Source organism: Pteropus alecto, unplaced genomic scaffold (assembly GCF_000325575.1).
Source record: "Pteropus alecto unplaced genomic scaffold, ASM32557v1 scaffold270, whole genome shotgun sequence".
Lineage (NCBI taxonomy): Eukaryota > Metazoa > Chordata > Mammalia > Chiroptera > Pteropodidae > Pteropus > Pteropus alecto.
The window spans coordinates 5,632,145-5,646,507 of record NW_006430735.1 but is presented as its reverse complement, the minus strand read 5'-3'; the positions used below and the strand labels follow the sequence as shown (position 1 = coordinate 5,646,507).

At 33.7% G+C, this 14,363-nt stretch overlaps 1 protein-coding gene and 1 pseudogene across 1 annotated transcript in view; one reads left to right on the top strand and one right to left on the bottom strand.

The window, feature by feature from the left end:
• Positions 1-4,581, top strand: part of BTLA (B and T lymphocyte associated) — a 30,173-nt gene extending 25,592 nt beyond the window's left edge. Inside the window, exons 5-6 of the mRNA XM_006905459.2 lie at positions 794-840; positions 3,892-4,581. Coding sequence (XP_006905521.1) covers positions 794-840; positions 3,892-4,164 — 320 coding nt within the window. The 3' untranslated portion in view covers positions 4,165-4,581. The remainder of the gene's footprint in view (positions 1-793; positions 841-3,891) is intronic.
• Positions 4,582-13,862: 9,281 nt separating this feature from the next.
• On the bottom strand, positions 13,863-13,981 carry LOC112485194 (annotated as a pseudogene).
• Positions 13,982-14,363: the final 382 nt, after the last annotated feature.

Below are 14,363 nucleotides of genomic sequence, written 5' to 3'. Positions count from 1 at the left end.
CTGCCATTACCTCCCACCTCTTTTCCCACAACAGCAGCCACAGTGTACTTATAGAAACTAAGCTAGACAGAGAAACCCTTATTTTTTTAATAAGAGATCTCTTTGTCTGGGCAAAAGTGCTTTAGGTATTTTGTGGTGAGGACTTCCAGAGTCCAGAACCTTCTCAGAATACTGAGGGAATCTTCCGTAATCCCAACTCCACATCTGCAACTCCAAGTATCTTATCATAGTCCCTCTCTGTTTCATCACTTTTCCTAGGCTGCTGGAACTGCTCCCAGAACTTCAGAAAAAAGAGTTAAGGATAAATTCTTTGATTTACCATATCTAAAGTGAACTAGGCAGTAGGAGATCCTGGTTAGGTAGGTGACAGGACAGCAGTGCATCTGGCACTGAGTATAGAATGTTTCCAGAAAAGGATTTCTAGCCTTTTTAAAGTTATGTATTAGATCCTGCCCCTTCCCATTGAATATGGTGGAGGGCTTTTTGGGGGTGAGAGGAGAAGAACCAGTGAATGAAATGGGTAACATGAATTCTCACATACTGAGGTGTGTGTGCCATGCTAGTCACAATGTATAAACAAGCTGAAACTAATAATAACACTGTCACTGGCACGCAAGTGAGTGGGCATGAGTAGAGGGGCATTCCATCTCTGCTCTACGGACTGAATTTCAGCCTAGCAGTCTGATTCCATAAACCATATTCTTTCCACAACCCTAATTTATAGGAACTTGGGGAAGAATTTTATGTTGTCCTTTGCTCCCTTTGGTTTCTTATTTTTCTTTTTGAATTCCAGGGAAGCAAAAGGAGCCTTCTGACACAGAAGAAAGGGAAATTAATTTGGTATGTTCAATGTATCTGTTAAAACAAATGCAATCTATGTTATATCATTTTAACATTTATATATATAGATATATTTTAATTTGAGTCTCTATAACACCATGTGCCAGGCAATATTTTAAGTACTATATATATTGACTTACTTTAAAAATATGTTTATTTTACATTTACTTTCATCTGCAGCAAAGATTCTTCAGGATTAACAAGTCTTAAAGTAAGTGGTCCTTTGGAAGAGCATGGATGGCAGTGTAGGCTCTAAGCAAAAAGTTCAGAGGCTGAATCAGAGACTGAACTATATAAGCATGGCTCTGATCTTGGCCTGTTATGTGATGTGACTTCAGGCTACTCATTTTCACATAAATAGCTTAAAGTCATCTGGAAGAGAGTTGAGAGTTAATGACAAAATAAAACACAAATAATTTCATAAAATGAGGTACGAATCACATCAGCAGATAAAGAAGCATGATTACAGAACTCATTACTATGTGAAAGTCCTTCATAATGTGTGTGGGTTCATCAGGGAAGAGACTTCGCAGTCAAAGGAATGGATGTTTTGGAGGCAGTGCCAACTTTTCCTACAAGTTCTTGGAATATAAATTTAGGTTTCTTTTGGGTTCAGTATTGTGTAAATAGTGGAATGCAAAAAAGAAAGCAAGATGAGGCAATATATTTCTAAAAGTATTTTTTATGTAACTCTTTAAAAACATACTTTAGTCATAAATGAGGTACCGCAAAGGAACTTGTGTGTGTGTGTGTGTGTGTGTGTGTTTTAGTAAACCAGAGTAGAGATAAAGATGTAGTAACCTTCTTGAAAGTTCTTGAAATGCCAGAAGCAGATATAGCTAATAATTCTACATATAATATTAAAGAGCACTCAGCATTCTCTACCAGTTGCCTAATTTTAAATCACCCCCTCCCCCGCAAAAAAAATCAACTTTATAAACCAGTATTAAATTTTTAGTAAGCATTAGTAGACATCATTGTAATGGGTGCTAAGATTTTGTTTCCTCAAGTAAAAAAATTTTCTTAAATATTATTCCTTTCTTCCCATAGTGAACAGAAACAACAAACTACATTTTATTATAATCAGGCCTGAGAGCTATGGAACCATTTAAAACATTAATCTAAATGATTTATTGTGCAAGTAAAGCCAGGGATGGTTAAAATGTAGTCGTATTTCTTCCTGTGTAATCTGGGCAAATTATTTACAATTTGAACTTGAATTAAATAGAGGTTTTTCTGTGCATGCCATTATTTGGGAATTTTGTTTTAAGGTGTTCATGTCTTTCACAGGAATTCACAGTTTTGCCCTATTTAAATCGTCAAACATTTCAGAAAACAATCAAAGAAATGCCATATTAGATCTTTGAGACTAAGGATTCTTAAGAAGGTATTTGTATAAGAACCATGGAATAGAAATCCCAAGCAGAAATAGGAACTGGGAACAACATGGCAGGTACATATAAAAGCCAAAGTTCTCATCTTATTCCATCTTGGTCCTGTAAAAGTACTTGTATACTAAAAATTACTGAATTGTACACTTAAAAAGTAAATTTTAAGGTATGCAAATTAGGTCTCAATACATTTTTTTAAAAAAGTGCTGTAAACTGTAAAGTGCCAAACAAATATAGAGTAGGATGGCTGCTTTGGTGTTGGTCATCTCTACCCACCATAGCTTGATGCACCAGCCATGTGGCACCCACTCATTTTAATGAGGTTCCCAAAAGATAACTTCATCCACCATATTTTACCCCATTCATTCTAACAAGGTTTTCCATAGAAACAAGCCATCTTTTGAGAAGGAGCCAGGTAACTGAGTTAACAGACTTATGCCAATTGAAAAGTACAACAGGGACCTTGTTGTATATTGAGGGTTATGGCTATTTATTAAGTCACATGACAGTCTCCTTCAGTGCTCCTCCAGAGACTTTAACCAGATTCCTATGAGTGGAGGTTGGGGCACTTGCCATCAGAGAGAAGATACAGGGAAGCTTAAAGCAATTCCTGCCTCTTTCAGTCATCCAACTTTAGTGTTATTTAGTGGGCAGCCACTTCATCAGAGGGAGGCAGTTAGTACCTAATTTCTCAGGATAGGGCTAGACTTGCTTGTGCAGTAGAACTCTGCTAAGGATGAGAAGTAGATGTAGCACTGCATGCATCACGATGAGAACAACAAAGGACCAGGCAAGGCATGTAGACTGTCAAGGACTATGGACCTGATACTTTAGAGGAGTTAGGCCAAACTTCAAGAACATAAATTGGCATAATTGGAATTTTAAAAAATTGAAATAACAACCCTTAGCATTAACATGACATCTTTATATTTTTATAGCTGGGTTCCCTTGATTGCTAGGAGGCAAACAGATAACTGAAAAGAGGGAAAAACAGCAGGACCCATTTTACTTTTATTTTTCATAAGTTCACCTATTTTTCAGAAGCTCTAAGATATTTGACTCTATTTGAAAATGTAAGAATTTTCTTATGATAGAAATAACAATTAGAATATTTTAAAACTTTTTCTAGGCTTGGCCATCTTAAAAAAAAAAATGGACAGCAAATTTCCAATTCCAGGTCTCAAATCATAATAACATATCTTGGATAACTCATAATATTTATTTTTCTGCTCTCTCAGAAGGTATCCATTTTGCTTTATCTTTAATGTTTTTATTCTAATCTGCGTTAATACTATCTATTATGTTGTAAGCTGCTTGAAGTTCTTGTGGGATGTTTTCTGCTTTTTTCATTAATTTGGGCTGTGGTTTTCATTTTAAAGAGGGATTGAAAAGCATTTTATGACATCAAAAGTGATCAATAATAAAGCATAAAATAACTATTTGGGAGGAATACAGTAGTCCTTAAGCCTTTCATCCATTAATAAGTGAGAATCTGTTAAAAAAAAAGAAAAGGTATCAAAAGCATGTATGAGAGTTGATTTTTTTCATGTGTATTGACTCATGTTAGCCTGCACTCATAGTTTGCTAATTAATATTTAAGTGGTAATTAAATTTAAATGGTAACTAAAGCAGCCTTTTTTTTTTTTTTTTTCTGTTATAGATTGATGTTCCCCAGCCCTTCAGGAGTGAGCAAACTGAACTGAGCACCAGGCAAAATTCCCAAACACTGCCAGATACTAGAATTTATGATAATGATCCCTGTTTTAAGGTCCAGGAAGAATCTGAGGTTCATTCTAAGCCATGTCTTGAGGAAAACAAACAGGGCATTGTTTATGCTTCGCTGAATCACTCTGTCATAGGAATGAACCCAAGACAGGCAAGAAACATGAAAGAAGCACCGACAGAATATGCAGCTATATGTGTGAGGAGTTAAATCTGGTCCTGATCTCCCACCAATGATCATTGAACGATCAACATGTCAACACCATTGTCTGAAACCAACAGAATATCAAATAATATTCCTTGACCTGAGAATTTCACTTTAAGGAGGTTCATGCTGGTGCTTGTGTCCTAAGGGTTCACAGGACAAAGGACTAAAACTTCTCCCAGAAACTTCTTTGGGAGCCTTTTATACTGTAGCCATGAACAACAAAACCTTCTCTTTAAAACTGAGTGATACTATGAATAGCAAAGTAGTAGAACATTTTAACTTAGCTACATTTTACCCAACATACAAACTCTATATTTTCTTTGGAGCTATCAGAAAGACATGTAGGGAAGAGAGATATATTATCTGATTCAATTCACTACACACTCTTAAAAAATAACATCCCAATTCAACTAACTAACCATAAATACAGTAATAATAATATGTGTATTTCCAGTCAATCTTTTATAAGAAATTTTCCTCTGTCAATCTAATATTAGGGTTTCTTAAATGTAAAGGAGAAATAATTTTAGGCTTGATGATATAAGAAAAGAATGGAAGGAATAAATCGTGCAATAAAGATGTGGAATATGCCAACTAGATGTGAGTAGATGTTCCTCATATCTGACAAATGAATGCTAAGCAAATTTATGTAGTGATGGAGCAATTAATGTATGGTGCATTTATAAACAAAGTGATAACTCAGTGTTTGGGTTACATAGACTAATGCATGTGAATTGACATAATGCTGCTGAATTAACATATGTGTGGATGTCTAAATAAACATAAAAATCAGTGAGAATAGTCATCATTAGGCAAGTGCTGATTGATGGCTTAAACTGCTTCACAATTGATCCAAGAGTGAATTAAAAGCGCAATTAATAGAATGAAGAAAAGTCCAGAATATTTTGTTGGCCAGTATGAATCAACATACTTCTGTTTAGCACATCTGTATCTTGCTGTTCTTCTTATTAAGAAATCAAGGCAAATCATACTTAATAAAATAGTATAGTTTGAAAACCATTTGTTTTAAATTATTGAGGTTCCAGCCACTTAAAATTATAGCAAGAAGATATGGTTTCAACTTTCTCAATTTCCAGAGTACTTGAGTCTAATTATTTCAAAAATAGCCTGCAACTTTATTCAAAGAGCTTGAGGCTATTAGAGTTCTTGAGTGCTGCTACTAACTAATGCAATAGATCTCATACAAAGTGGATAGCAAAGGTTAGGATCCATTTGAACAGATACAAATGAACGTGGGGGGTGTGTGTGTGTGTGTGAGAGAGAGAGAGAGTGTATAGCAGGAAGGGTAGGTGACTTACAGAAATAGTAAAAGAGAAACTGACAAAATTGACATACCATTTTAGTTTGCTAAAGAAACTCAAATACTAGAGTAAATGAGTCATTGAAGAAAATGTCTGAAAATAATGTATAAAATTATGGGGATAGGAGTATGACAGCACATAAAAGTTTTTGTCCCAAAAAGACACAACAAATTTTGTGGCAGAGCATTTCTTCTGTAACAGTGGCATTAAGATTTTGCCTCTTAAATTGAAGTTGCGGGTATTGTTTTAGAGTCAGTGTTATCTGGCCAGAATATCATTACTCCCAGAATTTTGAGCAACCATCTCTAGGTAGCTTTTTCAGTCAAGCTGCAATGTATGGACAGCTTATGTGCAAAAGATATATTAGAGTAGCTGCTTGTGGTATTTTTAAAAATAGAAACAGGAAGTATGGGGAGGATACATATAGCTGTCCTTATCAGATAAACACATAAGCTGAACAGTTCCTTCAAAAATTTCTTAAATTAAAAAAAATGTATTTCTGTCTATTGTTGAGAATAATCTTAGCATGTCTTACAGTAAAGATAATATCGATAATGATTTCACCTCTAATGATTTATACTTATATTTGTACGATGTTGCCAAAATCACGTCATTTGTTTTTATTCCTTCTTAATAAAACATGTCAAAGCTATATCTGTATTTCACAAATAAATCTATTTCAGTATTATTTTCATTGTTTATTTCATTAATAAAATATGAGAAAAAGAATATATAGATAATTTAATAATTTTTATGAAATTTTAAGCTTATTCATTGTTCTAAATAAGAAGCTAAACTTATTAAAACTTATTTGAAATCAATTTGGTATTGGTTTTTGTACCAAAAAGTGTGTGGACATGAAATACAAGAGTAGTTGTTAAACCTTATGGCACATAAAAACAATTTAAAGAACTTGCTAAACTGTGAATTACCAACTCCCAGTAATAAGGAATTCTGATTTAGGAGAACCAGGATATGGCTCTATAATCTTCACCATTAAAAAACAACCCAGATAGTTGGATATATGTTTCCCAGTGCAGAGGCTAGTTTGGTATGAAGGTGGTACAAGAGCAAGATGCTGGTGATGCAGGACCCTATCTACAGCGATGGACCCCATAAAAGGCTTTTGGAGGGAAGAGCAAGTAGGGCCTCAGAAGGAGACCTGTCACTCACTGTCACTCATTGTCTCCCTTTAGCACTTAAATAATTGTGGAAGATGGTCCTGACTGCCAGAGGAGGTGGGTATTGCTGGTGCATTTCTTTCCAGAGTTGGAGTGGCTGTCCAGTGGGCCTGATCATATCTATCAATCTCTATATATACTTTTTAAAAGAGCGGTCTTAGGTTCAGCGAAGCTGAGCAGAAAGTACAGAGAATTTTCATATACCGCCTGGCCCCACACACGCACAGCCTTCTCCTCCATCAGCGATATCCTACACCAGAGCAGTACATTTGTTACAATCAGTGAACCAACAATGACACATCATTATCAACCAAAGTCCATAGTTTACATTAGGATTTACTTTTACTGTATTCTATGACAAATGTATAGTAACATGTATCCTTTATTATAATAATGTACAGAAAATTTTACTGACCTAAAGATCTCCTGTGCTTCACCTCTTATTCATCATTCTCTACTCCAAAATTCCTGTCAACCACTGATCTTTTTACTGTCTCCATAGTTTTACCTTTTCCAGAATGTCATATAGCTGGAACCATATAGTATGTAGACTTTTCAGATTCTTTTTAGCACTGAATAATATTTTAGTGTCTAGATGTGCCACAGTTTATGTATCCAATCACCTACTGAAGCAATCTTGACTGTTTCCAAATTTTATCAATTATAACTAAAGTTGCTATAATCATCTGTATGCAGGTTTTTGTGTAGACATCATTTTTCAACTCATTTGAGCAAATACCAAGGAATGTGATTGTTGGATTGTACAGTAAGAGTATGATTAGTTTTCTAAGAAACTCCCAAAATGTCTTCCAAAGCGGCTGCTCCATTTTCTTTCCCATCGACAGTGAATGAGGATTTCTGTTGCTACACATCCTCTCCAGCACTTAGTGTGCTCAGTGTTTCAGATTTTGTTCATTCTAATAGGTTTCTCATTGTCTTAACTTGCAATTTCCTAGTGACATATGATGCTGATCATCTTTTCATATGTTTATTTGCCATCTGTGCATCTTCTTGTTAAGGTCTTTGGCTTTTTTTTTTTTTTATCGGTTTGTCATCTTATTGTTGAGTTTTAAGTATTCTTTGTATAGTTTAGATAACAATCCTTCATCAGATAAGTCTTTTGCAAATATTTTCTTTCAGTCTGTGGCTTGCCTTCTCATTCTGTTAGCAGTCATATCATTTATAGCACTTATTTGTTATTATGTTTGCTGCTACATTAGACTGTGGGCTTCTTATGGGTGAGGATTATGTCACAGTCCTCTAGTTTCCTAGCCCAGTGCTTGGCACATAGTAGAATTAAATAATATTTAAGGAATGAGTAATTGTGTTTGTGAAATGAGCCATCTACTTTCTTGCTACTTAAAGCATGGCCCTCATAAGCATCCCCTGGCAGTTATTAGAAAGGTAGACTTTCAGACTATACTTACTAAATAACAATTTACATTTTCAAAAGATCTCTCAAATGATTTATAAAGCTGTGATTCACTTAGCCTTTATGACCCCACATCCCTCCACAAGGAGTTGGATATGGTAGAAAATGAAATTACTCATTTGGAAAGTTCTATTTTGGGCAGGAACAGGAAGGGCCTCACCACCCAGCCCAGAAAGTAAAACTGGAAAGTAAAAAAGAAAACATTATTACTTTACAGAATGTTTTGTAAGAACACAGGAACTGAAAATCCTGTGCTAGAAATCAAATATAGGTTCTAAAGCGAGTTCTGGGGACTGATCTTTAAAATCAGGCCCTTTTCTGAAGTTAGTCAGGGTAAACATTCCATGGAATCTACTTTATTTGCAGACAATCTATATCCACATACTAAACACCTACCACTTTGCTAAGTTCTGAGGTGACATGATTAGGAAAATCCCATTCCTACCTATCACTGATTACAGTACAGATGAAGAGGTAAAAACTAAACAAAACATTACAATCTGATGGTTGAATTCCATCATGGATATAGGTGCAAGTGCTATGGAAACACCATAACTGTATGTTCTTCTGCCTATAAAGACCATATTATATTCACTATATTAGATCCGTGGTCCTGAGAAACCGTTTGGGGTTTTGAGAGAACTTAATTAATCACAGCCCTTTGCCTTTACAGGTTCTTAACCAATTGAAACATAAAGGAGCCAGAGTGGAGAAAATAGTAATATTAATAGGAAAGGTGAATTGGCAAGCATTGTTTGGGTCCAAAGACAAAATTAGTTTCTTACCAATCTCTCCACCTAAATACTGCTTGACTTTGGGACCCATTTACAGGAAGAGTTAGGTCTAAAGAGAAATATTCAACCAGACACTTGGGAGATGTGAGTCTACCTGAAACCTTAACTGCAAATTAATGAGGGCCAGGGATGTTATGACAGCTTCCTTTGATTTTAATGCAATGACTCCTTCTCATGATGTGGATAAAAAGAGGCTCTGCCCATCTTCACCAGTCAGTTAAATCAATCCCCTTTCTGTAAGGAGAAGTCTGAAAGAGGGTAGATCAGCAGAAGATCCTCTTTCAGAGTAAGATTAAAGTAAGAATGTGAGGAAAACAAAAGAATAATTTCTTCCTAATTTGGTGAGTACTTGATGAATTTTAAATTACTGAAATGAATGAATTAAAAAGAGCAACTACTTCTTTCAGGGACATCAGAGAGAGTCAATCGTACTTTCTCTTAGAGTGGGAAAGGGTAGCAGTGAATTCTAAGTGGAGAAAAAGGCCTTTCAAAAAAACATGGCACATTTTGAGAATGGCCAGAAAGCCAGTAGTTGTTGCGTAGGTTACGTGGAAGGAATGGCAGTATACAAGTACAATCTTAGTTGTAATTATTTAAATATCATGTAAACAGTTACAAAGTGCTTTCCTGTATATTATACAAAACATCTTATATACTGCAAAAGATCTATTGGAACTTTTTTATCTTTATTCTTCATGGCTAAGTCATGCATAATTAACATGCAGATATAGCCATATATTTTCTTTTTATTTTAGACATTATCATTATAAACTTATCCAAGTCTTAATGAAGTTAAACAATTGATAAATAATTTTATTTGGGGTTAAAAAAAGGAGGGTCAGGACTGAATTTCATCAAATCCTATAATGCAATAAACAGATTTTAAAAAGTTAGAAACCTCCAACCTTTTCAAGCTACTTTAAAATGGTTCCAAATTGAACAACCATAGATTACATTGTTTTTCAAACTTTGGGAGTTTGTGTTTTCTTTGAATGATACTCTATGTAGAGATTGGACCATATAGAATATCAAAATTTATTTGAGTGGTATTACTGTATATATCTCAGTTATATCTAAGTTAAAAAGTACAAATTAAATAATATGATAGTGAATCTATAATATAGTGATTCCTCACAATGTAATGAAATGTGTCTGAAATAGGAAATATATGCATAAATATAAAACATTTGAAATGCTATTTTTATTTAAAAGATAATAAATTGATTAAAGAAAAAAATTGCGTAATGTGGATTTTATAAAATATGTAGAAGTAAAATGTGTGGCAGGAATAGCCCAAAGAATGGGAATGTAGTAAATGGAAGTATAATAATACAACATGTAGACTGTGGTAAGTTAAGGATGTAAACTGAAATCCCTAGAGCAATCACTAATTATTTTTAAAATTTTTCAATTACAGTTGACATTCAACATCATTTTATATCAGTTTCAGGTGTACAGCATAGTGGTTAGACATTATATAATTTACGAAGTGATTCTCCCGATTAATCTAGTGCCCACCTGGCATTATACATACCATTATAACATTATTGACCATACTTTACATCCCTGTGATTATTTTGTAATTACCAATTTGTACTTCTTAATCTCTTTACCTTTTTCACCTAGCCCCCCAACCACCCTTAGATGTGACAACCATCAGTTTGTTCTTTGTATTTATGAGTCTGTTTCTGTTTCACTTTTTTATTTTTTTGTCTTTTAGAAATAACTATTTTTTTAAAAACTGAATTATAGCTAGATAGCCAATAAATGAGATTAAAAAGAGAATATTAAATACTCAAGAAAAATTAGGAAAGGAAAAAAATGGACAGAAAACATATGGGGCAAATAAAAAAGCAAGTATTAAGGTAATAAATTTAAATTCAAACATATAAATAATTTCATTAAATGTAAATGAACTATAGATTCCAATTAATACTCAGAAATTATCAGATTGAAAAAAAGGCAATAGTGTACTATATACAGTTTATAAGAGATGCACTTTAAATATAAATATACAGATAGGTTAAAAGTAAAAGGGGAGAAAAAATATATCACACAAATATCAATCACAAAAAAAGCTGAAAAGACTATTTTAATATTGAAGTAGAACTCAAGATAAGTTTGTTAGAGATCAAGGACATTTCACAGTAATGCAACAGTCAATCTCTCAAGAAAAATGATAATTCTAAATGTATTTGTATTTAATAACAGAGTTTCAAAATACATAAAACAAAAAAACCCCTGAGAGATATAAGGAAAGTAATAGATAAGACCATAATTTAAATCCCAGTTGAGAACCTCTGGGATAGACAATAGATGAATGGAACAGAAAAAAGAGCCAAACAGTAGACTCACACATTTATGAAAAAAAATATTTTTACAAAGGCCCCAAAGCTGTTCTAGAGAAAGAAATGTTTTTAATAAACATTGTTGGAACATTAGATAGGTATATGGAAAAAATAAACATCGATCCCTACCCCATACCACATATAAGAAGTAATTCAAGATAGATCAAGACTTAGGAGTAAAAGCTGAAACTATAAAGCTTCTAAAATAAAATCTCTTTATGATCAAGAGTTTTTAGATATGACACTAAGAGCACTAATCACAAAAGAAAAAAAAGATAAATTGGACTTCATTAAAATTTGAAATTTCTGCTCATTACAAGATACTGTTAGCAAAATGTTTGGACAAGCCATTGACTAGGAGAAAATGTTTGCATTGCAACTATATGACAAATAATTTATACTCAGACTATTTGAAGAACAATCCAGTTTAAAAAATGGTAAAATACTTGAACAAACACCTCACAAGAAAAAGATATACAAATAAATAAATACATGAAAAAAGTACACAAAATAATGAATCGCTAAGAAAACAAAAGTTAAAATCACAATGAAATATTACTACATATCTACTACAATGGATAAACAGATAAAATTAAGTATACTGATAACACTAAATGTTGGCAGGTAGGTGGAACAACTAGAACTCATATGTTGCTGGTAAGGTTGTTCAATGAACACTGAAAAGAGAGTTCAGCATTTTCTTATAGTTAGACATACACCTATTCTATATTTAGCAATTCCACTTCTAGATATTTACCTGAGAAATAAAAACTTGTACAGATACTTGTATGAGAATGTTCTTTGCAGCTTTATTTATATATTCAATGTTTATCGACAGGACAATAAATAAGAAAACTGTAGTATATTTTATACAATAGAATATTACTCAGCAATAAAAAAATGCACTGCTGTTACACAACAATATAAGATGTAACTAAAGAACATTATACTGGGTGAAAAATTAAAAAAGATTGTAATTTCTTTACAATTCATTATATGAAGCTCTACAACAGGGAAAATGAATCATTGGAGGAAAAAAAAAATCAGTTGCCTTGTGGTGAGTATATGGAGGAATTGACTGGGAAGGGTCACAAAGGAATTTTTCAAATAATGAAAATATTCTGTATCTTGACAGGATGATACCCTCTGTAGCCTTGAACATTCTGTTCCCTTTGTTTGCTCCATGCTTTTCACCATTTTGCACTTGGATAATTCCCATTCATTTAAGACAATTCAATTGTCACTTTCTTTGTAAGTTCTTCCATAGATTCTCCAGCAGTATTATTTATACTCCATGCTACATTTTATCAGAATTTTATATTACAATTATTTCTTCATGTTCTGAGAGTATTCTGGCCCATTCATCCACGCACATCTTGAGGGCAGGGATTGTATACTTCATCTATATGTACTCATTGCCAAAAACAGCGCCTGGCATATATTAAAAACTCAATGAACATTTTTATTATTATTTTTTTAATTAATTTATTTTAATTAGTTTCAAGTACACAATACTTTGGTTGGACATCTATATAGTATGTAAAATGATCCCCACAATTATTTCCTCCCTCTTCTGACCCTTTACCTAGCCAACATATTCATGCTAATTGCATTCCCTGTGCTGTGCTCCCCATTTGTGTCAATGAACATTTTAAAAAATAAATGTTGTACATAAGAATCCATTAATGATTTATAATTTAATTAAATTGATATTACAATTTTTAAAATTCAGGTATAATCTGGTTTAACTAATTTTTCAATATAATCTACCCTTATTTTCTAGTACCAAGGATATGGAATTCTTCTTACTCATACTCAGTGGTATTCCATGCCTGAGTTCCTATTTCTACTTTATATATCCACTATCTCGATGTTCAAAGCTTGTTTATAGATTTACTTCTGATTATTCAGTTAAAATCTGACCACACAGACTTTCCAGACTAGATTCTGCCTTAATCTTGACTAAAGATCCTTTTGTCTCCCCTTAAGTCAATGTCCTAGTCCTATTTCACTCTCCAGACTTATGTCCCCACAAATCTACTCCCAAGTTAACACATTCATCTTTGTATGTGTTGGGAAGAAGCTGATTCAAGATGTTAAGTATGGGCTATGCCTCTAACTGGCAGAGATGCATGGAATGACCTCGGGAAAGTTAAGAAAACAAATGCAATATATATGTAAATATAAATGTATATAATAAATATACTTGAAAACAATTAAAGACCAAGATATTACTAGACCTCCTATATTTCCAATAATAGCAAGACTATGGTGGGCTTTAAGTGCCAGGCTATCAGATTTGGAATATATTTAGTAGACATTGGGGGAGCTGTCAAATAGTTTGTGAACAAGGCATTTACCTCAGCTTCTCCGGGTACCAATTTTTCACATGAAAAATGAAGATCAAGGTATACAAAAATTGGCTATAGAGCTACACTTCTCCTTATTGTGACCATGACAATCATTTATAAACACAGTAATCTATATGACATTCTAAGAAGCCACTTCTGTTTATTTTTTTTTTAATTTAATTTTTTTTTAGGCGAGGCAACCCTTGGTTGATCTCACAGATTGCAAAGACCTCGTCAGCTTACAATCTCTTATTTTTTATTTTTTATTTTTTATGCCTACTGCCCCTGGTCTTCCTAGGTGGTCTCCTATCCAAGTACTAACCAGGTCCAACCCTGCTTAGCTTCCAAGATCAGACGAGATCGGGCTTGTTCAGGGTAGCATGGCTGTAGTAAAAGTTACTTCTGTTGATGAGAGTTTACCTTCAAGACAAAACCCATATGCCATACCAGGGCTGGCACCCTGATCACAGCCTCCAGAGCTATGAGAAATAAAACTTTATTGTTTATAAACCACCCAGTTTATGGAATTTTGTTATAGCAACCTGACTGGACTAACACAAGATGTTTCATATAGAACTCTTATCTCCATTAAAGTGTACATGTTCAATAATGGGAAGTGACATGTTTCTCTCTCTTCTCTCTCTCTCATATCCCTCCCACACACACCACATAAGAAGAGAAGTGAAAACTGATCATTTAAAAGAGTTGTGTTTTGGGGTGGTTCCATAGAGTAGTGGTTAGCACATCTGCTTTACACGCAGAAGGTCCTAGGTT